The sequence below is a fragment of the Coenobita brevimanus genome, chromosome 22, assembly GCF_032717465.1.
Source record: "Coenobita brevimanus isolate Jiangsu-jjx chromosome 22, ASM3271746v2, whole genome shotgun sequence".
Taxonomy (NCBI): Eukaryota; Metazoa; Arthropoda; class Malacostraca; order Decapoda; family Coenobitidae; genus Coenobita; species Coenobita brevimanus.
In genome coordinates, this window is record NC_136975.1 from 36,987,603 (window position 1) to 37,015,294 (window position 27,692).

General features: G+C 42.0%; 1 protein-coding gene across 1 annotated transcript in view; it reads left to right on the forward strand.

Annotated features, from left to right (window-relative positions):
• Positions 1-10,431, forward strand: part of Drep2 (DNA fragmentation factor-related protein 2) — a 91,634-nt gene extending 81,203 nt beyond the window's left edge. The window contains exon 8 of the mRNA XM_080266864.1: positions 9,670-10,431. Coding sequence (XP_080122990.1) covers positions 9,670-10,224 — 555 coding nt within the window. The 3' untranslated portion in view covers positions 10,225-10,431. The remainder of the gene's footprint in view (positions 1-9,669) is intronic.
• Positions 10,432-27,692: the final 17,261 nt, after the last annotated feature.

The following is a 27,692-nucleotide window of genomic DNA, read 5'->3' on the forward strand; positions in this document are numbered from 1 at the left end:
TATTCATTACGATGCATAATTACCAATGCGGCACTTGCTAGGGAGAAGTTTCATTGTGGGACAATTATTAATTTTCCATTATAGTTATTGCCTGTGATTATCCATTGCCCAGCATAATAATCAATGTATCATTTACACTACTTATGGCAAACTTCACGTTAAGAAAAGTTCATGAGGAAAAATCTATGGCACGTTGATGTTAGCCTGGCATCAGTGTATGTTCCGTGGCCAACCTCCAGGCGTGGGATTCTCAAATGAACTTACGATCGATTCCCTGTTGTAACTTAAGTTTTACGTTGTTTTCGCAGGAAGACCCAGACACAGGAAGATTTTTACACTCCTTTCCTTGTCCTTCCTGCTAAAAATAATCGGAGTTATGACGGGGGGGGGGGAGGGGAGTGATCATAAGGTTGTTTGGTATCTCAGGCCTGAAGTGTGACTGAGGCTCGCTGTGCTTCTCATCGTGTTCACAATTAATAGGCTTTAGGTATAGTATAACGCTGATACGTCTTCATTTTCGGTAGTGCGAATTTTTTGTGCAGTGCAGTATAGCCTATACGTTGTCTGTTTTGGTTCATATTTCTCTCTTTAGCTTCATGAACCACAAAATGGTTAATGTTTTACTTTTTCCCATTTAGATTTTGTCTTCATACCTTGGCCTTTCCAGCCTCTTTAATTTGCGGTGAGGACTTAATTTTCAAACTTTCTGTTGTATAACAAACTCATATAAAATGCCTTTTTCAATTGAGACTGTCTTTCAGCAGTTACCATAACATTTGATATTTTCAGTCAGTTCTTCCTATTGAAAGCTACTATTGTGTTTCTGGCTCATAAAATTGCCATTCTAAGTTCAGATGACCTTTCTGCAACTGCCATAACATCTCAGACTCTCGTAATTTGTTTTGGACTGCTATAAATTTCGTTTCTCAGTTCAAACTACGCTTTCCTAAACCAGGTTAATACAACTTCCCAGATTCCTGTTAGGGATATTCTTTGTCGAAACTTTCTCAAAACAGCCATAGTATCTCACAGTAGTGCCACATTCACTTCCATTACATCTCATACTCCTATATTTTGGTATGCATCTCAGTCTCCAATATTTCCCATCTTTCTTCAAAAGTTCCTATTAAACTACCATTCCAGCTTTCAAAACCGGTCTTTCTAGGTCAATCTTTCTTTCTTAACAAAAAGATCCTGTCATCTAGAACTCAGATAATTTACTTTCTTAGTTCACGCTTCAGCTTTTCATTTACCTTAGGCCATCTAAATTAAACCTTGTATCATTCTGTAAATCCCTGTGCCAAATCCCATGATATTGCTTAAATAGACTAAGATCAGGATTTTTAAAAACTCTCTATATTTCTAGCAACTCGTGTGTGTTTTAAGATAGGGCATTCGTTTCTTTGAAGTAGGTTTGTTAAGAAGTCTGAGCCTCTCGTGAAGCAGGAAGACTTGGTAATCAATAATGTGGATATGGTGCTGAAACTTAGGAATTGTGTAGCCTAGTTGTAACTATACACACGTTCCCAGTGTTATGATGTCACTGCCAAAGTCATCCTCTTAAGCTCGTAGAGTCACGTACACTAACTTGTAGGAGAGAATAAAAAGTTAAACGGCTTGAATGTTCTCTTAACTTCATTTTCATCCTCTTTGTTCTTCTTTGGTAATTTTTGCACCGCATTTGTAATATTACCCTGTACTTTTTCATCATTGTTCTCTGCTGCATTTTATTCCTTGACTGAATGCTACCCTATCTTGGCTGGCTAACAGATACGTTCTGTTGTTGCATGAATGTCTGTGGTTAATTTAAGACAAATAGAGGCATTTACATTTCTAGAGTAAGTTGAGAGAAACAGAACAACAAGGTTAATTCCCGGCTACATACTGATGTCCAGTCCCTGTTTGTTTGTCAGCGGTTATAAACTGGACTGGTTAAGAAATGTAAGTGTGAGAATATTATGGCAGAACCTCAAAGGGAAAACGTGGCAAACAAATAGAAATATGTAAAGGAAAAACGAGATACACAAACTAATTTTTCCTTTTAAATTAGTTCTGCCAGTTCAGCAACTCCTTAACACAGGATTTCATTTTCCATCAATATTCACCATAAACAGTTGTCATATCAGTAACTGCACTCATTGTTTATTGTTTCTGTTGCACCTTCTTCTTAAAATACAGCTATGATTTACCAACAGTCATACGGGTCACATTAAAAATACGCCAAATCTAAATGCCTCTATCAGGCTTGAGGTGATTATGTGGTTCATTTGGACTCTTTACAGGTACAAATACTCATGTTTTTTGTATCATTAGAAAATTACAGTCCCTTTTCGATATTACAGCCCCATTTCGTAACCTTGACATAAATGCATCCAATAAGATATCAGAATTTATTTCAGTTTAGCCTACCAAACTATCAGTCTGTCAATGTATCAGGGAAAGTATGGGTTATTTGAGTAACAAGAATCGACCATGGATGATAAGTTGGTACATATCAGCTAACTTGAAGTGTTGGTTCAATTGTGGCAGTACGTGTGCGAGTCTGTTGTTTGACATTACTCTGCAGACTCAACTGTGGGAGATGGGAAGAGGGAAAGAGCAGCAGGTGATTCTTGTATGCTGGCAAATACATATATGAACTTGTTTGTGTTTCTTCCTTGGCTCAGGTTTTCTTTACGAGTAAGAGAGAAATGAAGGTCTTAAATGTGTAAGAAACAGATGTTTGGAAACTCATTATAGTTACTTGGTTTTTCTGAACATTTACATCAGACTGGCTCGGTATTTGCATTGTTTGCATATGCAATAAACTTCATGTAAAAACTGAAGTTTAGTAAAACAGTGTAATTTAAAAAATATCTTAGGCCTTAATATGGTTGAGGGTCAAACACTCGTATAAATATGATGATTGATATTTGAACACTTTCATTGGCTTACCATTGTAACCTTTACACCTGAAATAGTATTATTTATTCCTTTCCAAAATGTTTATCCGTAAATTTATTTTTTGTCACATACCTAACGTACTACAAGTCTGAAATAGAGGCAAAATTTTTGGCCACATAGTTTGGAAAACTGCATGAAAAAAAAAAAAGTGCAAACAGTGTTACCTCTAATGATCCTACCATGTATTCGCTATTTTAGAAATGGTTAAAATTCAGATCAATTTGTTCCCATGTCTGAAGTCTAGATTATTACAAGTTTTGAAATAGAGCCGAGATTTTTTGGAGTGGAAAATTGCATGAAAAATGAGTGGATGTAGCCTTGTTGTAGCAGAATAAACTAACACTGCCATATCTTCTGTGATCTTATGAGCCTTGAAACACTGAAGAGAATTAAATGAGAAATGTAATGTGCTAAATGTGAAACTGTAGGCAAATAATCATCAGGAAAGTCAATCATTCACTCAAGCAGATGTATAGATAAAGGTGAAAGGCGAGTCAGAAAATGCTGAAGCTTCTGACCTCCTGTTGTATATACTTTTATGGATTCTTAATATATGTGTAAATGTTCACCAGTCACCCATCCCATTTACCTCATTCAAAAAAATCATTACTTGAAGTTCGCTTGTAATTGTTTCCTTCTTTGTGCCATTTTCTTTTGCGACATTTATTTTTTATTTGTCGCTGAAAGGAAGGATGCAGGATTGTAGTTAAATGAAGTTTAAGAAGTTTATTGGGCTATTGATTTTTTGTATTTGTGTATTTTTATAAAGTTAATATGTTTAAGGAATACCGGTATCAGTTTAAGTATAAATGACGAAGGTGGAAGCACGTGAAGCGAGTTTCCGTACGTTGTTACTATTTTCCCCATGACGAAACTTCCTTCGCGTCTTCGCTCTCTCCGTGTTACTGAAAGTTTTTAGAAGGTATTAATTCTGGTTCGGTACTAGTATTATTATTGATATTCTGCTGCCTTTTCTTTGATTGCGCCCTCAAGCGATTACTCTCTTGAAATCGGGTGACGTATTTTGTCGCTTCTTCTTGCTGCCTTCAGACGATTTTATTTTACATGGACGTTCTGGGGGGATTCAAAGGGTCAGTTAAAGATCTGTGAACCCCACTAGCTCAAAAAGGTTCTCAAGCTGAAGAAAATCGCCTGGATGTATCAAGAGGGAAATGATATGTATCGGATTGAAAGGATTTAAAATAACTGGTAAATTCATAAGCTTTTCTTTAACATAGTGTGATTAGTGTTTAATTGGGTGTGAGTTTTGTGATGTTAAGAGGTGAAATAAACTAAACATACAGACAAGCGGGCGCGTACGATGTTTAGATTTGATTAGCTAGAAAAAGTAATAAAAAACACGTACGTTAGATACACACACACACACACACACACACACACACACACACACACACACACACACACACACACACACACACACACACACACACACACACACACACACACACACACACACACACACACACACACACACACACACACAGCCATAAATCGTGAGGTGACTAATATCGTGCTGGTAGTGATGAAGGAACTGCAAGATCAAAAATAATGCCTTGCTTATTGACTAGACTAGGCTTTGTTGGCTGGCGAGAATATGGTCTCCCTTAACCACTTCCCTCCAATGACGTATTAACTTTATTCATCCTGCCTCCAGAGTAGTTTATTTATCTATCTATCTATCCACCCATCTAACTATATCTGTGTATCTATTTATCTATTATGCCTCCTGCTGTGAGGGGGTCATGGAAAGCTGTATTGGACCTCCCCAGCTCATACAGATCTCTCCGCAGCTGAGTAAAATCGTTTGGTCGATGCAAGAATTAAATAAAGAATACGTCGTCGCACCGAAGGGGTTAACCACTCCAGCCCGAGGACGTATTTCGCCTGTTCTTGCTTTGTTCAGACGATATTTTATTTACTTACAGTATCTTTTACTGTGGATTTTTTGTCGAATTAAAGGGATGGGATATAGCCTTCATTACCCCATCAGCACTAGGGACATTTCCTTAAAAAAAAAAAAAAAATCCATGAGGTAGCAAGAATAAATTAAACCAATGCGTCATCGTTGTGAAGGAGTTAATTAGCAAGCCAAAAAAAAATTTAAGTTAGCTTCCAGTTGCTTTTTTTTTTTTTGTAATTAGATCATGATAATTAAATGAAGGTGATTAAATGGCGGTACTGTCTAATTGACCTCAGAGATAATTGTTAAGTAATTTACCTATTTATCCTAAGGGCGTTTTTTTTTTTTTTTTTCGTTCTATTTATGTTACTTCCAGACGATTTTATTCAGCTTAGAAGAGACTTCGAATTGGAGGAGTTCCTTGTAGCCTTAGTTAACCCCTTCAGTACGAAAGCTTATTTTGAGGTTGGGCGGAAATCGTCTGGTGGTAGAAAGAATCGGGTAGAAAAACGTCATCGGGTTGACAGGGTTAAGTATCAATAATTACGAGATAAATAGATGGGACATGCGTAATAAAGGTGGCTGTTATTTACTCGTTCACCAGACAGGGAAATTTATGCGGTGGGAAGGGGGAGGAGTTCAGTATGGGTTCAGCAGTCACTATGTTCAGCAGTTAGGGGTAAGTGTCCAGACGGGGATATTGTTCAGTAGGCGAGATTTGTGCCACAGGGATATTTATTCAACAAACAGGGAAATTTGGCCTGAGGGCAGGGAGATTTGTTCAACAGAGTGATATTTGTTCAACAGAGATTTGTTCCTAGACAGGGAAATCTGTTCTACTGACACGGCGATTTATTTCAGCAGGGATATTCTACTAATAAGGAGATTTGTTCAGCTGGGAGAATTGTTTAACGATCAAGACTTTTCTTCATGTAGGGAAAATTGTTCTGCATACTTGAGATTCTTTCAGTAGACATGGAAACTTCTTCAGTAGACGGAGATTTATTGCTCAGACAGGTACTTTCTTAGCAGGCCGGGAGATTTGTTTAGCTCAGTAGGAGTTATTTAGCAGGGATAATTGTTCAACAGGTAGACATAAGTCTTAGTTTAGTAGTTGAATTTTGTCTTTATCGTGGTTAAGGGATAGAGAGAAAGAGAATGGATCATGATTAGTCTTAGAAAACAAAAATAAGACTATGGCACCTCATTGCTTTGAGTGGTAGCCCAGAGATGGAGTGAGAGGAAGAAATAGATACAGAGTATGAAAGAGGGGTAAAATCCTGTTGAATTGGCAGGTTAGAGTGAAGCGGAAATACAACCAGTAGGTCAAGGTAAAGAATGCTGGGAGGGACCATTTGCTCTTCGGAGAACTGATGTACACTGGTGATGATGTTTCTCTGTAGATTTTGGTTTATCTTGTAATTGCGAGTTACACAAGACTAAGGCTGATGCAGGTTAGATAATTATATTGAAAATAATACTAGATTATTTGGAATGTAAAGCCTGTCTTTTAGGTCGAAGCCACAGTTTAGCTGAGGACAGCAAAGGGAAATGAAATATTCCGTCTCCATTCTTCCAAGACTTTAATTAATGTAACAGTGAATCATTAGAGCTTTAATCCCAATTTCTAGAGCGTAATTAATTTAGAGGTACATCTTTAATAAGATTTAAATGAGCATTTTTGGACTGACAAATCATGACTCCTTCAGTCTGATGATGTATTTTATTCTTGCGTCCACCAGGCAATGATATTCATTTGAAAGAATTTCTGGTAGTGAAGGGATTGATAACTAACCCCTTCAGTTCAAAAAGCCTCTCCAAATTTGAATAAGATTGTTGAGTGGTATCTGTGATAGAAATGAAATACGTCATCTGAGTGAAGTGCATGAATGAACTCTGTTGACGTAACTGACTAATGTAAGAAACTAAACGAAACTGAGTAAACAAAATAATATTAATGTACTTGAATTAACTAGTCCATAAAACTGAATCACATGGAACTGAACTCCCTGTCATTTACTCGTCATAATAACTGATTCTGTCATTGATGTATGGTTAGTCTTCCATGGTTGCAATGGTGATTTTTAAGTCATGTCCTGGAAAATTATTAAATTATTGGAATATAGGTTAATTAACTTAGGGTCACCTGGTCACTGTAGGCGCATAATTAAGTATATTTCAAGGTGATTAATCGGTTGAGCACAGGGGCGTCTTTTTCGTTATATTTGTGTCATCCTTAGACGATTTTATTTATTTAATTGCTACCTCCAGACGATTTTATTTGCGCTTGGTGGAGATTTTTTTCGAACTGGGGGTGGGGTGGATGTATTATGGGACTTAGCTTTTATTCTTCATTTCACATTTTGTCTTTCGTTATATCCTTTCATATCGTTACCCATTCTTATATATATTTTTTTTTAATTTCATATTTTCTAGTATTTTATCGTCACGACTTATTTTTCCTTTTACATTTTTTTTACTTCATCTTTTCGTACCGTATCTCACCTTAATCCTTTAATAAACTGTAATAAGGCAAACTATGTTAACCTTAGTGTTCCTCCTGTATCGTCGTTGAGTAGACGTGTTTTGCTGTCTGTGGGCAAGCATTCGTGTATCACTTCCTTTTTTTTTTTTTTTCCCGTAACGAGAATTATTTACGTATTTACCCATTTAAATATCGCAGTTTTCTTATATATTTTTGGCCTCGTCTTCCATACATCTTACTTTATGTGTGTGTCTGTTGGCAGTGGTTATGTTCCCATCTTCGCTGCTCTGTCTTCATTTTCAGTATAATCTGTATGTTTATTTTGTCGGTTTCCATCCTCTTGTCCTAGTTACCTTCTATCAACACAATGTTTACGCTTTTTTTCTTCGTAGGAAAGTAACAGACGAAACTTGTGACTTTCCATATTCTTTCTCTGTTGTTCTGCAAGCCCGTTTAATATTACATTGTATATTCTTTCGTTTGGTAAACCATTTTTCACCTTGCATCACTTCTACAGACCCTCGTTTCATTCTTTCTTTGTTTTTTCAGTGTGCAAGCCATTTTGTTATAGCATTTCATACTGTTACTTTTCATTTTGTAAGCCTTTTATCATAGCATCATTCATTTTTTTTCACCACTTAATCATCGTATCATTTTCTCATTTTCTGTAAGGATCTCATTTTCTTTCTTCCTTATGCTTTCCTTTTTCTCAGTTAATTTGTCGTTTAGCAAAGCACATAGCCTACACTGTCATCACCCCCACCTCCAACACTCACCATTTCTGCATCCCTCCACCACTATCACTTCAGTACCTCCGTCCCCGCTCAGTAAATTTTGCCTCCCCCCCCCCCCCCCGCACCATCACCTAGCCAGTGGACCTCCCACCTCACCAGCACAATGCATTTCCTCTCCCCACCATCACTGTCACCTCGCCAGTGGACCCGTTTCTCCATTTTGTGCCCCCCACCACCTCTATCACCGTCACCATCACCACCTTGCAGATGGACCCCTCACCCCACCCCCTCCAACGCACAGTATATTCTATCTTTTGGCCCACACATGTTCTGCACAGTGCCGTGAGCAACCTAGCCTGTGGCACGTGCATGTTGATTTCCCCCTTCCCCTCACCCTTCACCTCTCACCCTTACCCCGCCTGCTCCTTGAAGAATTATATCCCGCCCCCACCCACCCCCCACCACTCAACGTTTCCCACAACGCAGACATGCACGGGGTTTTACTCTTGCATCCTCATTCATTAGTGTTCAAGCACACACACTCACAGCATACACACTTGTTTCGTGCATATTTACACACATAACTGCATATACATCACACACACACACACACACACACACACACACACACACACACACACACACACACACACACACACACACACACACACACACACACACACACACACACACACACACACACACACACACACACACACACACACAATATGACAGTCAATTAACCATTTAGCACAACAGTATTCCATTCCATCAGTAATTCTTTAGGCCTACACCAACACCAACATTTCCCTCTCCCCCCCTTTCCCCCCCCCCAGTGGTCAACAGGCTCTGGCTAAAGCCTTCTCTCTTGTTGCTTTTTTTTTTTTCTTTCACTTGCCGTCTGATGTTGGTTGTCGAGAGGCCCAGTACACAAGCGACCTGATGTGACTCCCAATGGCCCATGATTCACCTCTGCTTCGCTAACTTAGGTAATTTTTTGTCCTGAGATTTCCTACCAAGACAGCCGACATCCTGGGGCCTTCTGATATTGAGTCTTTTTTCACCTCATTATTTTGGTGTTTTTGGCCTCTCAGTTTGGTTTCTTTGTCACCAAAAGGTAATGATTATAAGAAATGAAGCTAATAAGGCCTCTTTTACAGTGACCATCACGATTAATGGTTGATTGCCAAAATTTCTGATGAAAGATGAGCAAGGTTTTGGTGCTGATGCTTCTAAAATATGACCCATTGTTATGATCCTCCGGTCCCCTGGGCAGCCTCGCTCTCCCTCACAGCTCCTGGCCTGGTCTGGATATCAGTCTGTATCCCCAACATGTCGGCAAACCCTTGGATTCCTTTGCCTGTAATCCATACTTTACTGTCTGGTCTGTAGTTGAGCATGTGAATGGTTGGTGTGTCACGTATGAGGCCTCTTGCCCGTGATTTGGGCCTGAAAATAGGCTTGTGCCAGTGCCTGTAGCCATCATTACTAAGCTTGAGGTTGTAGTCACTTTAAGCAGAGAGAAATATAAACATTCTGGGAGTCTGAGTTTTGCAGTGACTAAGGTTGTTTTGTTGTGTTCACAGGTACATAAAGAGGCAGCCACATCCCCTATCCAGGAAGGCGAGAGGAGGCCGGGGCATCCACCCCCACTGCCGCACCCCGGCGCTAGGGCAGCTGCCTACCCTCATCCTAAAAAGGGCACGGCACAAGTACGTTTCCTGCCTGACTACGCGCGGACGTCCCAGGAGAAGCAGAAGGAACCGGAGAGCTCAGAGTCCGAGACGGAGAACACGACCAACGACGAGGAAGCACACACCACCGAGAAGTTCCTCTTGCTCACAGACCAACTCTCAGTCGACACCAAAAAGCACCTCTCCATCAAAGATATTGGAGTCATCCTCGACCGACTCTCATCCAAAATAGTCGACGTGGAGAAGCTGGACCGGGAAATAGAGGAGGAGGACTGCTTCCAATGGACAATCAAAGCCACCATCCGCGGCGACACGTTGAGAGAACTTGGAGTGATATATAATGGCCACTTTTACTCGATCAGTGAACATCCGGGCTACGGCCAGAAGAAGGAGGAGGAGGAGGAAGATGTGACCGAGGACAAAGAGGTGGAAAAGGAACCCGTCTGAATATTATCACTGTGTTCATTGGACAAACTTGTTTTTTTGGTTTGTTGATGCTACTGCCAGGCTAAAGGGGAGAGAGCTCTTCGACAAGGAAGAATGAGTAGTAACTACAATTTTTTTAAGTCGAAGAATTGTTGTTGGTGTAAACAAGGAGTGAGTGCCACTACGTCGAGTGTGTCAGGAAAGGTAGATTAGTGTTTTTAAAGTGAATGAGTGCGACTTTTTTTACTCAAGAGTTCCCCGCCCCCCAGCCCCCACAAATCCTCCTCCTCCACTTCCCCCCTCCATTGCAAGAAGGCGCGGCCCCCGGTACCCCCGCCTGCATCCCTCGTGGTGTGCCCTTGTTTCTAGTGTACATAGGCGGAGGAGGCACTGCCATACCCTGAAGCCGCGTGAGAGGCACTGGACCACCACACAGCGTCTTGCCAGGTCAGTCTTCACTTTGTGTCTTTGTCCTGTATTCTCGTCGGCCTGGGAAGCTCCTCACCACCTCTCCCATACCAGTTCATTTTAGTCCGTCCATTCTCTCTTATGACCCACTTGCAGATGAATAAAATCGTTTGGCACTAGCTGAAGCAGAATACTAGAGGCGTCCCAACCATCAGAAGTTGGTGGTGACAGTACTAACTCAGTCAGTCTCTTGTTCTTACTGGCAGTTCAGTGAACTCGCATGGCATCAGCTGGAGTAGAAAACTGCAGTTGTCTGCGAATGAGTGTTATATGACGTTATTGCAAACTGTATCGATATTAAAGAGACTTCTTAGTTCCTCTTGTGTACCATTTCATTTCAGGATATGGCACGTTCGTGTTATATATATATATATATATATATATATATATATATATATATATATATATATATATATATATATATATATATATATAATTTCACTGTTAAAAGAAAAGGAAACAACAGCCACGAGAAAGGTAAAATGTTATGTAGGGTCTGTAATGAGAGGGTGGAATAGAGTCTCCTAAACTGACGAGAATACGACTTTTGTTTCACACTGTTGCGATTAGCCTACTATGCAGGGTGAGCTGGCTTTAATCCTCTCAGCCCATAGATGTCATTTTCATTTTCTACTACTACCAGGCAATATTCATTCTACTTAGAATTTTTTTTACTGGAGAGGTTAGATAGAGCCTTCATTAACCTCTTGACACGAGAGGCTTTTCGTAAGTTAGAATCATCTGGAAATAGCTAGAATGAACTATAATAGACGTCGCTTGGTTGAATGAGTTAAGCTGCGAAAGAAGACATTAGATTGCGTTTAATTATTAATAGGTTAAAACATACATAGCGATAATATTGACAAGTATGATGTGACAGTGGAGTTTCCAGGCATGAAGTTAGGGTTACTGGTTTAGCCCATCTGTATACTCTGTTAAGCCTTCAAAGCCAGCCATATACATCTCAGAACTAACCTTGGGAGAATGATTTAAAGTGCAAGGGATGATGATAGTGTTCCAAGGCTTGAAGTTAGAATTACCGGCCCTCAGCTCCCTCATGCTCCTCCATGAAGCCCTCAAAATGAACTTCAATTGCCATAGACACGGCATCATTGGCATTTATCACCCAAGCTTATTACAACGCACCTTACTTCACTCTGACACACTGGCAGTGAAAATAACTCCCATATTTCCTCCTCAGAAACATGAACAGATCGTAGATAACTGATAAGTGCCGCAGATAATTAATCTGCGCTCTCAGACTTCATAAAAACTGAGAGGTTCGTTTAAAAAAAATATTGAGAGGTTAAGTTGTTGCCCAAAATGGCTGAATTTTGAGACCGAAGTGATCTCATACAAAAAATTCTGATTGAAATGGCTTTCCAAATACTTTACATCACCTACCTTTTCAAAGGACTTAGGTATCTTCAAAACTCAAGATCTTTTTTCGATAATACTAAGAGTATGTGGTACGAAAATGAGCAGAAATTTTCAAATGTCTGTAATTTTAAAATGTCAAATATTTTAAAGAATTGTTAGACATTTATGTAACAAAAGTTAAAGGTAAAGGATGGGTAGACATAAATCACCTAGCCGCAGTGCTTATTTCATAACTAGGACCTATGAGTGTGTGGCAGATCATTCAATTGCTCTGCTGAGACACAAGGCCATTTCATCATCCATGTTACCACAGTTGCCTTTTGTAGGTGTTACGATAGGTAGGCTACTCACACTACCTGCCAACCCACCAAGGGTGAATGGACACCTGAGATGAGTGATGCTAGCTGCCCATGCCAGGATTCGAACCCTGACATTATTGGGCTGGTTGATTTGTAGCAAGTGATGCTAACTACGAAGTCATCTTGAAATTAAATTTACCGTGTTTATTATTCTGTGGCATCCCATATCAGTAACTGGTTGCTAATTTTAATAATTTAAGTTTCAGTTGCTAAAACCCTACCTCAAGTTTAGTTTTAGAGAAAAATATATTTAATTAAACCATCGTTAAGAAACCACGTTTTCTTTATGTAAGACAATTTTAAATATCTTCCTTAGCAATTTTTTTTTTTCATTACAGGTGCTACCATTTCACCACTCCTCCAATAGAATTTGACCAGATTAATGAGATGGGGATTTTATTCGTTTTCCTTGTGTTAATCCCTAATAATTACCTTTGGGGAAAAAAATACAGTTGTGGCACCTATAGTTTTTGTTAAGATGGCAATAAAAGATATATTTTACATGCAGCTTATTCAGTCTTCCACTAACAGTCGCTCCTGTCTTTCCCCAGGGCCTGTCACGCTTGTGTTTAGAAGACAATCGCCGAGCTACCCTGCAGGCAGGCTTTAGCGTAGCTTCTGACCACCATTGCTCCTCACTTGTTACCGTGACACGAGGGCCCGTGGGTCGTACCACAGCCAGCCAGCCAGCCAGCCAGCCGCGTCTTTCCCAGCACCAGCAGCCACTGCGGGAGGAGAAAGGGGCATCGCCCCACTCCCTCCCCCACCTGCTGATATACTGCCCGCCACACCACACCTCTACTGCAGGATTTGCCAGTCACTCAAGCGGCGCTGCTGTATCCATCCTCTTGTGGATTTACAAATAACCCCAAGACTGGAGATATTTCTAGGACGAGTTTATAAAGCCCTATATTGAACAAGGAAATAAACACTATATTTTAATTCCGTACGTGGAAACTTCATTAGTGTTGTCAACTGTGACGGTGTAGACACAGAGGTGGAAGGACCTGTGTGGAGACAAATACAGAATATGCTCAAACTAACGTGTTAAAAAAATATATATATTAGAGACCCGCCGATACCAGTTGAAAGTTTCTCGATAGCGACGCCTGCTGTTGAGAGCCAGTGACACCTTTCGCAGTGGAAGGGTGAGCGAGATCTGTTTTTTGAGCCCGCTCTACCCCCTCCCAACCCCAACCCCCCTAATCCCCATAAGCAGAGGAACTTATGCCTGAGGAGAGTTAATCTTGCTCATGTTTCTCGTGACCACCGCCAGTCAGTTGTATTGTTGTTCCACCAGAAGCTCAGAGCCTCTTCTTTGCCACTGCCTCCTTAAAAAAAAAAAAAAAAAAAGCCTATCCCTGCCATCTCCATTTTTGTCCTTGTGTTGTGGATACAAACAAAGTTAAGTACATGTATACATATAAAAATTATTTGCTGGAGAGCACATAAGAAGTTGGGTCAGAGTTACTGGGGGAGGAGTAAGGTGTAGATTTTTATGTCTGAAGGCAAAAATTCCAAAAAAAAAATGCATATATATATATATTAAAAACGGACATGGCATTTTGGTGGGCACAAGACGAGGGGTGTCCTGGTGAACATGGCAAGCGCTGTGCCTTCCCATCACGTACAGTTGCGGTCAGTAATGCTTTTACACGTCTGGGGTTCCGAACTCATGAAGTGAGACTCCAACCCTTCCAACCTGCTTGAGTATTAATTTTTAGCAAGGATCTCATTAGGCTCTGACACGGTTTCAAGGCAGTGTAAAGTGGCTATTGAACGCGACTGTACACTTGAGAGACACTTTGTTTTCCCCGACGAGGAGGAAGAAGAATCCGCCTGCGCTTGGAGGATGATGATGATGTTGAGGTCATGTTGGTTCGCCCGTGCATAATTTTTTTGGTGCCATTTTTTGCACCTACACTCCCGTACATGGATCCGAAAGGTCCACACGGGCCATAGTACTTTTTAATTGAATGAGCTGTTAACATGAATGACTTGAAAGGCTAATTTGGGCCTGGAAGATTTACACGGGCCATATGTACTTTTTAATTGAACAAGCTGTTGACATGAATGACTTGAAAGGCTAATTTAGGCCTCCATTGATTCTTAGCGGACATTTTGATAAAGAACGCTTACTTACTGGTTGTTGAAGTAAGCGGGTGTAACTGTGGCAGAATTGCAAACTTGGTGACACTGCAATTGGTCTTGTACAGCTAACCATATTGAGACGACATTTTGTTGTGGGGTTGCTGTATGGAGTAGATGTATTTCTCTTGATCTAGAATAATGTGTGTTTGGAGAGGGAAGGAAGAAAATACTTTACCTGTTAAACAATTCTGCTTCATTGGTTATTTCAGTAAGGATGATAGTGTTGATAGGTTCAGTTTTCAAGCCACCACGACCGATTGTTTTACTATCATTATCTTTGTTATCATAGCTATTATTATCATTACTCTGCTGCACAAACTGGGAACTAAGCGTGAGTTGTTCCACCAGATGGTAATGTTAAATGCAGACTTTCCCAGGAACCTCTAAAATGCTAACAGAATAAGGTCCTGATTGGTTACCACACAATTGCTGAAGCTCCTGTTAACATTAAGGAAAAAACGAAGAATTATCCACAAAAAAACAATGGATTTTTAGCTGAACTGCACTGGCAATACTCGATTATGGTCAGTTTGGACAATATTTTGATTCGTTGGGAGGAGCTGCGGTGTTCATATTGTTGATGCATCTCGTCGCCAAGAAGACTATAACATGCACAGTGGTCTTGATCAAAGATAATATATCAAATATAGTATGAATAATTTAGGGAAATAAAAAAAATACAATTGTAGCATCTTTAGCATTGTTAGGACGGTATTTTAAGATATCATTTCCATATTTGTATGTGGAAGCAACTTGCAAGCATTTGGTTTGCCGTCGGCTTTAAAATACCAATAATCGCTTTTGTTACTTGGCAAAGCAAATGTTAGCAGGCGTTTCTTAGGATGGTTAAAGTCTGGTTATCAATATATAAACACAAATACAATAGTGTCAATATTTATTGTTGGTAATATTACGCCCATTTTAACAACGCACAGCAGAGCATTCATATGGTCCGGTTTGTGTCAACTCAACCCTTGGCTAACTTTCCGTCAAAAAATGCTCCAGTTTCTCCCTTTGAAATGATGTTGTGACTTAGGTTTAGAAATGTCTTTACTATGTTCCCAATTTCACAGTAATATCGCAATGCCTATTATATTATTTAATGTTTAATAACGTGGTTGTTCAGCTTAGTAAAAACTTTTAGCTCTGACGAGGAGGTAGTGAGGCCCCAGTCCCTAATCCCTTATATTCCCCAGATCCCCCTTGAATAACCAAACCCCCTGCTCGAGCAAAGACAGTTTCTATGTCTCTCCATTAATACGGGTCATAACGCACAATATCACACACACGCTACTTCGCGTTTAGTTTAGCTTCTCGTGTTGCGTTTTTCGGGAGGAGGAGGAGGAGGAGGAGGAGATGATAAGACGAGGACGACCCTGATGGTGGCGATGACGTTGGGGAGGGACGGGTAGGGATGACGATGAGTGAATGTTAAGCTCCTCCCCCCCTGACTTTTTTTGACGCCCCGCCGCGCCCTTGGTCTTTTGAGCTGTCAGGCCGACGACGCAGGGGTTCGTCTCCCCCTCTCCTGACAAAGCAGAATCGCCCTCTGACATCCTTTCCCCCGGATAGCAGAGGGTGGCGGGGGAGACGGCCAACCCAGGCGAATGTCGACTCAGAAATGCTGCGAAAGAGGGCGTGGCTGTGCGGATAAAGGGCTATGTACATAATTATAGGTGAAAGATATAAACAAACGTCGTTGTCGCCCTCGTCATCGTCTTCGTCACCGCCTCCGTCGTCATCACAAGCGTCACTGGTGCTCATGAGCTACTCTTTGTACGGAGGCAGAAACTGGCTCTTCTCGAGACAAACAGTAATGTGGCTTTGTTTTTGGACTTTCTAGTTAGATTTTGACCGCGCGCTGTATAACCAACCATCCCCCCTCTCTCTCTCCACACCTGCCCGCCGCCCCATCATACCACCACCACCACCACCACCACATGGAAAGTTTTTTGGAAAGTTGAAGATGGATTTTAGAAGAGCCTTGGTTTTCATATGTGGAGGATTGATAGAAGTCTTAGAAAAGTTGAAGATACGTTAGTGGAGCTTTTTTTTTTTTTCTTCCAAATCTGAGAGTTAAACGTACTCCGAAGCAAGGTGGAGATGCTTTGAAGAATTTTAGAATTAAGGTTGGTCTAAGGAGAGTATGAGCGTTGGAGGAACGTTGAGGGAGAGTTTGTATTGTTTGATAGGTGAAGGTGGTTTTTGGAAAAGAAAATGCGTTGAGGGAGTGGTTTTTATTTTTTTGGAGAGTCGGAGGGGGTGGGGGTGGCTTTTGGAAGAGCTGGAGAGAGAGAGAGAGAGAGAGAGAGAGAGAGAGAGAGAGTGTGTGTGTGTGTGTGTGTGTGTGTGTGTGTGTGTGTGTGTGTGTGTGTGTGTGTGTGTGTGTGTGTGTGTGTTAGAAGTCTCTGCTAGGAGGTGATTGGAATTTTTTTTCTTTTTTAAGAATTGACATTGCGTTGATTGAGAGTTTGAGAGTTAGTGTTCTTGAGAAAGAGGTGAAAAATTTTTAAAGAAGAACTGTGCTGTAGAGGCATGTTGGGTAAATGCAATCGTTATTTTTGAGAGAAGATACGTTGCTTTTTTAGGAGAGTTTGAGATTTTTGGTTGCCCTTAATGGAGAGTTTGAAAATATGGGCGTTCTTTTGTTGAGTACAGAGTCAAGGTAAGATACTGGTAGGGAGAGTTTAGAAGATGGAGTTTCATTTAAGAAAAAAAAAATGAGGCGAATTAAAGGTACGTAGTTTATTTAGGGAAAGTTGAAAGGAATGTTTAAGATAGCCTATTTGTGAAGTTATAAGGAGAGTTAAAGACAGTTTGTTTGGAAAGGTATGAAGAGGGGTAAATATGCTGTAAATGGGGAGAGCTGTAAGGAGAGTTAGCGATACATTTTATTGAGAGAGAGTTAAAAGAGACTATGCCGTGTGGTTGAGAATTATTGCTGAGAGTACGGAGAGTCTGAGGGTTGACCATTTCACAGCGACAAAGCATTTTTTTGCCCTCGTATTACTACCGCCAGACGATTTTACCCAGCTTCTCTAAGGAGTCTCTTCGCTACAGAGGTTAAGTCAGTTCGTCTCTAAGCTCTTTACTACAAGAAGCGTCTCTTTAGCTGTGCAAACCCGTCTGGAGATGGTGAGAAAAAGCCCGAACAAGACGATACTCGGAGTGAAGGAGTTACGGATCCACAATATGAGAGCTTAGATTTAGTTTGTGTAGAGTCGGTGAGGTGTGTGTGTGTGTGTGTGTGTGTGTGAGAGAGAGAGAGAGAGAGAGAGAGAGAGAGAGAGAGAGAGAGAGAGAGTGTGTGTGTGTGTGTGTGTGTGTGTGTGTGTGTGTGTGTGTGTGTGTGTGTGTGTGTGTGTGTGTGTGTGTGTGTGTGTGTGTGTGTGTGTGTCAGGGGGAGGGGGTAAACAAGTGCTTCTGCAGAGTGGTGAGTTGTTGTGGAATATAGGAAACGTTGTGGTGGGGAATTTGGAGAGTTCACCGCTTCACTCAGATGACGTGCTGTATTTTTCTCATTGTTCTTTGTATCATAATTCCATTCAACCTTAGATAGACCATACTTAGCAGAAGAGGTTGATGGAGATTGTTGTTGTATCCCCTTCACTGCCAGACAATTCCCCATATTTAAAATATCATAGTCTCGAAGTAGCAAGAATAAAGGAAATGTCCTCGAACTGAAAGGGTTAAAGGTCTGGGAAAAGATGGGGAGATGGGGCGTATTACTAAGAGGAGATCTGGGGAGTTAATGTGTTAGTGTGAGTTGGGAGTTGTGTGTGAGGTGAAGTGTGGTCCATTGGATGTGGTTGAGAGTAGGATGGGATATTGTGGAGTATGGTGCAGTGTGAGAGATTGTGATGGATTGGATTGGAGTTTGGTGGAGAGTGGTAGTGTGATTGAGTGGGGTGGCGTAGGGTGGAGAGTGGCAGAGTGTGGTGGAATGTGGTGGAGGCAGCGACGCGTTCTTAAACCCCAAAAAGGTGTGGCTTGCTTTAGACATCTCCGTAGCTTTCCCTCCTTCCCTTCCTTCCTTCCTTCCTTCCATCCTTCCTTCATTGAGAATTTGTTTTTTTTTTTATCTCCTTCGCTCCATCGTTTAAAAAATGATGCGTTCACTCTCTCCCCCCCTCCCCTTTTATTTTTCATTTGATAGCCCCCGATTTTTCACTGTGTTTGAGCCAGATCGTCAGTGTACAGATGAATAATAGAGGCTCTTGTCGATTTCCCCCTTTTGTTAGTGTATGTGCTTATGCATGAGTAAAGTGACATCTTCATTGGACAGTTATGCATAGTTTATAATTAATCAAAGACGATAATGGTTGATGTTGTTAAAGGTGGACTAGTTCATTTTGACATCTTTGTAAACGTAAATATATATATATAAATATACATATAAAACAACAGCGCTGCCAAAGACTAGCTGTGTACATTGTTGTTGACGTGGAAATCATCTTGGAGTTTGGTTTGAAGTCCTGTCTCTTTCATTTTGTAGAATTAAAACAAAATAATAGTGGTCACGGGTCCTTAAGAGGCGGTGGTTGTACGGGCATTTGTTCATACATGTACATATGTGTGTGTGGGTGTGTGTGTTTGTGTGCCACGCGTGTAGGTGTGTGTGAACGTGTGCGTGCGTCAGGGTCCAGAGGCAAGCAAGCAGGTAGCAGTTTTTATTTTACTTTTTTGTTTACTTTCGCTGTCTGTTCTTGCTGCTTGCCCAGACTCCTGCGCCATCACCACACCTGCCGCCACAGACAGACACAACAGACAATAACAATAACAATAACCTCTTGTACAGTCGGGGACAAAACTTTACCTAATATTCACCAGTTCTACTTCTCAGTTTCTTCTGGCCAGCTAATATTCCTAAGCTGAGAGAGGTTTGGCATGTTTCTCTAGCCGTCTCTCTTTGATGCGATGTGTCAGGGAGTGAGGTGACGGACATGCCCTAAGTGTGAAGTAGACGACTTGGAACAGTGGGAGAACTTTTGCCCCTGACTGTGCACTACCATAACATAACCATACCCGAGATTTTAACCGATCTCGTGGGCAACTATCACACGGGAAGGTGACCACTATGTACTATTAGCATAAAGACTTCGATACAAAGAGAGAGAACTATCACACAGTAAAAAGTGACCACTATGTACTACTAGCATAAAGACTACATTACAAAGAGAGCGAGAGAGGGAGAGAAAGAGAGCGAGAGATTTTCACACGGCAAGGTGATCACCATGTACTACTAGCATCAAGACTAACTTACAAAGAGAGAGAGCGAGCGAGCTAGTTTTTCACACGGTAAGGTGATCACCATGTACTACTAGCATAAAGACTACGTTACAAAGAGAGAAAGAGAGAGCGCGAGAGATTTTCACACGGTAAAGTGACCACTACGCACTACTAGAGTAAAGGCTATTATTGTGCTACAACACGCTCACACTGCCAGGGCGGGCCTTGGGGACGTGGGTGGTTCCTTGGACTTCCTCCCCCCCTCCCCCCATCCCCCCCAAGTCCCACCACCCCTTGACACGGGTCACAGCCTGCGTGTCCACTTGAATATGGAAGTAAAGAGGTCAGACATCACACTAGTCTATTCATTTACCCTGCATCCCTGACAACTTATTTGTTTTCATCTTTTCTGCATGTCTTTTTACCCAGTAGAACTCTAGAGGGATGCTGAAGAGGGACGCCTTCAGGTGGTGGCACGAGTAGAACCGGATGATGAAGAGGTGCCCGATCATAGAAGAGTCCCTCAGCTGCTTTCCTGTCCCCCGAAAGGAAGAGGATTGACTGTAGAAGGGCAACTTTAGCCTGCAGTCTGCCGGGTTCACGTCCAGATAACCCTGGGGTCATCAAAAAAAACCTGAAGATGGCGAGATGTTTTTTCGTTTTTTTTTTTTTTCATTATTATTATTGAATCGTCTGAACGTTGGTGGAATAAAGTGGCACATTGTAGTGAAGGAGCTAAAGTTGGTTTTATTTCATCTGACGGAATTGGGTCACTCCCACAACTTGAATAATATGAAGTGGTTGCATGGAAGCCAATAAGCCTTAGTTATGAAGTAACAGTGAGTCTCCTTGACTACAAGTTAAATCAACTTTCCAGTCTGGCATTTGGCCATTAACCGAGCTGAAACGGGCGAGATTTGTGTCAGGTTACAACAAACGCGCTATAGTCCATTATGTACTTTTATAGCAGAACTTTTCAACCTAAGCTAGACCAAGGGGTGATCTAGTTCAGTATGGTGACACGGCGCCAGTGCTATCCCTCCTTCAGTGGAATAAAAGACCCATTAGCCTTAACATACATAAACCATCGAAACTCCCAGGCACAGAGGTGTTAAGCCTCGACAGATATCTGGCCAGAGTCTTCGAGTTTTTTGGTATATAAAATCACGCTCGAAATACCTAATAACGTAACGCCGAAGCCACTACCAGGAAACTATTAAATTCCAGATTTTTCCATCTTTTTTTCTTGTTTCTTAAAACGGTCTACCTCGAAAATGGCATAACTACTGACCTTGGTTTCTCACAAAGAAAATTCGTTCTACAGCATATAATTACGGTACTTGACAAAATCTCCCCCCCCCCCTTTTTCGGAGAAACGAGAATAAAGATAAATTTTAAACAAATATATGAAGATGTAGGGATGACACAGTGCCTAACACCAAAAGGAGTAGATAGATGTAGTATACCGGCCAGACAGAATGATCCAAGAAACGCATGTAACTTATTCCTCACATTTTTAAACCTCCAGTAAGTACCATTTCAATGTAACAATTATTATGCTTAAGTGCAATCAAAAGAAGAAGTGCCCCCATTATGTGATAACTGTTACTCTACCATGCAGCGCATAGAAGTATGCAGTTAGAATATAAGAGAGGGAAAGAATTGCATGCGCTAATTGTAGACTGAGGAAGATGGTTCCAGAGTTGGCCAGTAGCATCCATGAAACAGAGAGTATTGGCTGACTCTTGTATAATTCTTTTATCAGAACTTGCATACATTACGTGTAGGGGTGGCAAGATGTGATTAGAAGTTAGATCAAAGCTCTTGGGTCAGTATCATAAGTCTGGGTGAGGCGATATCTCGCGAATCCCTGTTCCGATTTCAAAAGAAATATGTCTGTACGTTGTACGTTAGGATGGGTATCAGTCAGCCGATTTTGATGCAGATGAGTCAATTATCAAGGTCACGGGGAAAGGTCAGACTCTGAGTGTGGCGTCTCTGTGCTCCCTGAGCATCCTTTCTAGTTTTATCAAGCAGTAAGATCGAAAAGTTTCTTAAAAAGCTGGATAAAATAATCTGGATGTAGCAGATGTATATTATAAAGAAAAAAAAAAAAAAAAAGAGCCACAGGATTGAAGCGTGTAACAAGAAGCAGATATGGTTGAGGCAGCCTACAGAGGTAAGGTCGGTAGATGTGAAAGGTAGGGCAGCAAGGCTATAAATAACGGTACATGGTGGTAGAGTAAGCTGCTACACCTCATATACCCACACCTCGCACTGCCACACCTCGCACTGCCACACCTCGCACTATCGCAACTGACACATCACACACACCTTACATTGCCATTCACACTGTTGCAACTAATACCTTACGCACATCACATTGCCTCGCCTCACACTGCCATGTCTCATACTGCCACACCTCACACTGCCACACCACAAACTACCATACCTTGCACTGCCACACTTCACAATACCACACTTCACTCGTACACTGCCTCAACTCACACAGTCTTAACTTACACCTTACATACGCTTTATACTACCTCACCCCTTAATGACGTCTCACACAGCCATACTTTACTCGCGCCTCACAGTGCAACACCTCCTTCTATCCTACCTCACACTGTCACATCTCACCTTGTCACAACGGACACTACTATACTCACTCTCTCTCTCTCTCTCTCATACCTGTTCTTGTCATATTTCACATTTGCCGCACCTCACACTGTCACACCTCTCATTGCCGCACCTTACACTGCCGTCTGGTAAATTACCAATATGCTAGGAATCGAACCAGGGACTCTCAGATGAGAGCCGGGCAGCATACCACTACACCACGACCAGGTAAAAGTTAACTCACGTTGTCACAATCTTGTAACCAACGTCCCTCCGCCCCCACTGTGGGCATCAAGAGGATGAGTTAACCCCCTGGCACTCGGGCAAGTAGATGCTTTTAATCTATCCCAAGCACTTACGGCAAGTCAGAATGAAGGGAGAAACCTGTACTGTACACAGGAAAAATCATCTGGTAAATTACCAATATGCTAGGAATCGAACCAGGGACTCTCAGATGAGAGCCGGGCAGCATATTGGTAATTTTACCAGATGATTTTTCCTGTGTACAGTACAGGTTTCTCCCTTCATTCTGACTTGCCGTAAGTGCTTGGGATAGATTAAAAGCATCTACTTGCCCGAGTGCCAGGGGGTTAACTCATCCTCTTGATGCCCACAGTGGGGGCGGAGGGACGTTGGTTACAAGATTGTGACAACGTGAGTTAACTTTTACCTGGTCGTGGTGTAGTGGTATGCTGCCCGGCTCTCATCTGAGAGTCCCTGGTTCGATTCCTAGCATATTGGTAATTTACCAGATGATTTTTCCTGTGTACAGTACAGGTTTCTCACTCATTCTGACTTGCCGTAAGTGCTTGGGATAGATTAAAAGCATCTACTTGCCCGAGTGCCAGGGGGTTAACTCATCCTCTTGATGCCCACAGTGGGGACGGAGGGACGTTGGTTACAAGATTGTGACAACGTGAGTTAACTTTTACCTGGTCGTGGTGTAGTGGTATGCTGCCCGGCTCTCATCTGAGAGTCCCTGGTTCGATTCCTAGCATATTGGTAATTTACCAGATGATTTTTCCTGTGTACAGTACAGGTTTCTCCCTTCATTCTGACTTGCCGTAAGTGCTTGGGATAGATTAAAAGCATCTACTTGCCCGAGTGCCAGGGGGTTAACTCATCCTCTTGATGCCCACAGTGGGGGCGGAGGGACGTTGGTTACAAGATTGTGACAACGTGAGTTAACTTTTACCTGGTCGTGGTGTAGTGGTATGCTGCCCGGCTCTCATCTGAGAGTCCCTGGTTCGATTCCTAGCATATTGGTAATTTACCAGATGATTTTTCCTGTGTACAGTACAGGTTTCTCCCTTCATTCTGACTTGCCGTAAGTGCTTGGGATAGATTAAAAGCATCTACTTGCCCGAGTGCCAGGGGGTTAACTCATCCTCTTGATGCCCACAGTGGGGGCGGAGGGACGTTGGTTACAAGATTGTGACAACGTGAGTTAACTTTTACCTGGTCGTGGTGTAGTGGTATGCTGCCCGGCTCTCATCTGAGAGTCCCTGGTTCGATTCCTAGCATATTGGTAATTTACCAGATGATTTTTCCTGTGTACAGTACAGGTTTCTCCCCCCTTTACACTGCCGTACTTCACACTATCATATCTCACTGTGCTATATATCACATTGTCACATCTCACACTGCCACACCTCGCATTGCCACACCTCACACTACTACATCTCACACTACCACATCTCACACTACCATTCCTCACACTGCCGCACCTCACACTCCCGCACCTCACTCTACCACACCTCACACTACAACACCTCACAATATCACACCTCACACTGCCACACCCCACATTGCCACACCCCACATTGCCACACCCCACATTGCCACACCTCACATTGCCACACCTCACATTGCCACACCTCTCACATGTCTCACTCTGACGCACTTCACATTACCACACCTCACACTGCCACGCCTTTCTGCCGCACCTCTCACTGCCACACCTAACATTACCACACCTCACATTGCCACACCTCACAGTGTCACACCTCATATTGCCACACCTTACACGCAGGTCACAGTGGCACACCTTACACGCACGTCACACTGCCACGCCTCGCTGACGAACCTCGCACTGCACACCTCTCACCGAAACATCTCACACTGACACACTTCACATTACCACACTTCACACTGTCACGCCTTTCTGCCGCACCTAGGAATGCCACATCCAACACCGCCACGCTTCACAGCATCATACCTCACGTCTAACCTAACTTAGCCAATAAACTAAACCTTCCTGGAAAAGAGAAAATGTCCAACTCGAGTATACGTAAGAAATTCACGTCTAGAACAGATTAAGAGAAGGCAGTATGGGGCAGAGGTGAGTTTTTGCAATGTTTAAGCGTCAAGGTCACTTTAACTTGACGTTCTCTTAGTTTGGTCATTGTCTCGAAACTGTAAAATCATATGTACTGCACTGTTGTCGAAAGTCACGCGTGTAAAATTTATTTATCATTTTACTATTGCTGTCACTGGATGGTTTTCTTCAAGATCGGAAGAACCTCCAGCAGTGAAGTAGATATTGAAATCTATCTCCAGCCCACTAGTTCAAAAATTCTCTTCAAAGCTGAATAATTTCGTCTGAGGATAGCAATGTATTAGCGATGTTAACCAGTCTCTTATTACCTCTTTGATGGACCAGGAGGCCAGAGACGAGACTACCGTGGTCCAGATCATTTAAGCCGTAGGAGACCATCGTACGCCCTAGTGGCGTTTTACAACGCAGAAAACCCTCCAGACACCCTTGGATTTGAACTGTGGTGCGTTGGGACACAGGTTCTACCTACCGAAACTCTAGCACTGTATTACTAAGTCGCCTCGGAGATCAAAGAAAAAAATAACGTTCTCGGGCTGAAAGAATTAACTACAAAACAAAACTGCACACAAGAATGACACACCATTAAATTTGTTTATGAACGGAGTCGAGTGAAAGTCAAATGACCCTGAGCGTCCTTGATTTTGGTGAACTTTGTTGAGTTCATCTTGAATTTTATCTTCTATTTCAGCTTGTTCTCGAACGAGTTTTTCGCGTTTATGATGATGCAGTGAAACCAGTTCAGTCCCGTTGCCAGGTTCAGGGAGACCTTTCGTAATTAAGAGTGTAATGGTGGTAGTTGGGGACGCTCACCATCCACTCACTCGATGTAGTGCTGTCCTCGGGTGTCTTCCCTTTCCTCTCCTCCGTTCTTTTCTTTCATCCTGTTCTGTCTTTCTTTCCTTCATTCTTTCCTCGTCCTTCTGTCTTCGGGTGACTCTACACCCCCTCTTCTGTCTTTCTTTCCTTCATTCTTTCCATTTCCTTCTACCTGTGGGTGACTCTACACTGAGTGACAAGCCAGATGGTTTTCTGTACACCAGGAAACCATTTACTACGCTGGGTGGTAACTATATACCCACATTTTGGCGCCTGGTGGTTTAGTGGGTAATTACGGCGCTCCAGTCGGATTGAGCCGGTGAAGGTTTATATCCAAGGGGTAATTGGGGGTTATTGCTCATGTAATGCCACTCAGGGATGAATGAGGCTGGTCACTTTCATCTTAAATGTCACGACCAATTGCTTAGCCCCGGGCTCCTACGCTCCTCATGGGGCAACGCAGGAATTGATGATGGATGGTTGGATGAAAGAAATAATCTACAATAACCCCTTCAGGGCAAGAGGTCTTCTTGAGTTGAATTAAAACAAGGAAGACGTGCAGTTCTTGCCGCCACCATACGATTTTATTCAAATTACGAGAGTCATCTGGTAGTGAAGGAATTGCAAATTCCATTAACTCCTATACCGTACTATGAGAAATCTAATCCTAACTGCATAAAAACATCTGGCGGTTACGAGAACTCAATGAAGATGGCGTCATCGTACTAAAGGGGTCAAAATTTTACTTCATTTCCACTGGCATAAATCATCATCATCATCATCATCATCATTATCATATCATTGTTATTCTCATCACCACCACCACCACCATCATCATCATCATCCGTCATCGGACATATCCATCATCATCCATCATTCTACATCGTCATCATCAATCATCGGTATGTCCCTTATTCCCGGCTAAAGGTGAGATGAAGTAGGATCTCAAAACAAGGACAGAGAAAACATAAAATTGGGAAAACTTTCAAAAATCATAAAATTGAGAGAACTATGAATACCACTCCAATTGAGCGAGTCCACACAGTCATCCACACATCATTCAGGTCTTCGGACTCGTGGCTGCACCTCACGGACCTAACCATCAGCACATAAGATTTTTGTTTCATAGATGCACATCACTTACACGTACCATATACTCTCATTCTGCTATCAAGTAAAAAAAAAAAGGGGGGGGGGAATGTCAGGCCTTTGTGTACAGTAGTGCTTCTCCGTACATAACTCACTACCCATTTCGATTCCTTGTCATTTCCATAGCTTGAACGTTTTTCCTTGCTTTCTCCCACGCAGATTCACCGTATCCGTTTTTCATTACGTGCCACGTCTCCTCAGACTTGCACGTACTGTATAACCATTTGACAACCCTGTCTATATCCGTTCTCTCCAAATGGCCGTGCAATCTCAGGGCACTCTCTACTGCCCTCTTATATACTGTACATATGAACAGATCCCTTTATTCCACACCTTTAACGGATCATAAATTCTTATCGTAAACACTCTACTCTCAGTGTTCACACTCCGTAATGTTCCTGTTACCACTGCTGTTATCCCCCATAGGGAGGGGGTATGGGAAGAATACTTCCCCAGTATCTCTGCTTGTCGTAAGAGGCCACTATAAGAGACCTTTTTGTCTCCATTCTTTCTCTCCTTACTGTTCTCTTCTCTTCTGTCCTACGTGTCTTCTTGATATTTCCATGTTTCTTCCGGCCTTTATTTTCCCTCTACTCCTACAGTGCCATGTAGCCATATAATGGCTTGGTGCTAATTTTTCATTATTCCTTCCTTCCATGCTCTAACTCACTGCATTTTACACCTATCATACCAAACTTTCAGACCAGTACATTAATATAAACCTTAACACTTTCATGTCATCCTCTTCTAGCCTCCCATACTCACCCAGTTGTTTCGTATCAACATCTTAATAACATCAGTCACTTCTCCTCGTTGAGCCACCTAACTCTCCACACTCTGTGCACTTTTAACCCACGATAATTGCTCTCGAATTACTTATACCCGTTTACCAGCTCAAGTCCATCTCCAGTCAGCAAGATATCACACTGAAAATTACCATCTTTCTCAACAGCTACCACAGAGGATATTAAAACAACTAC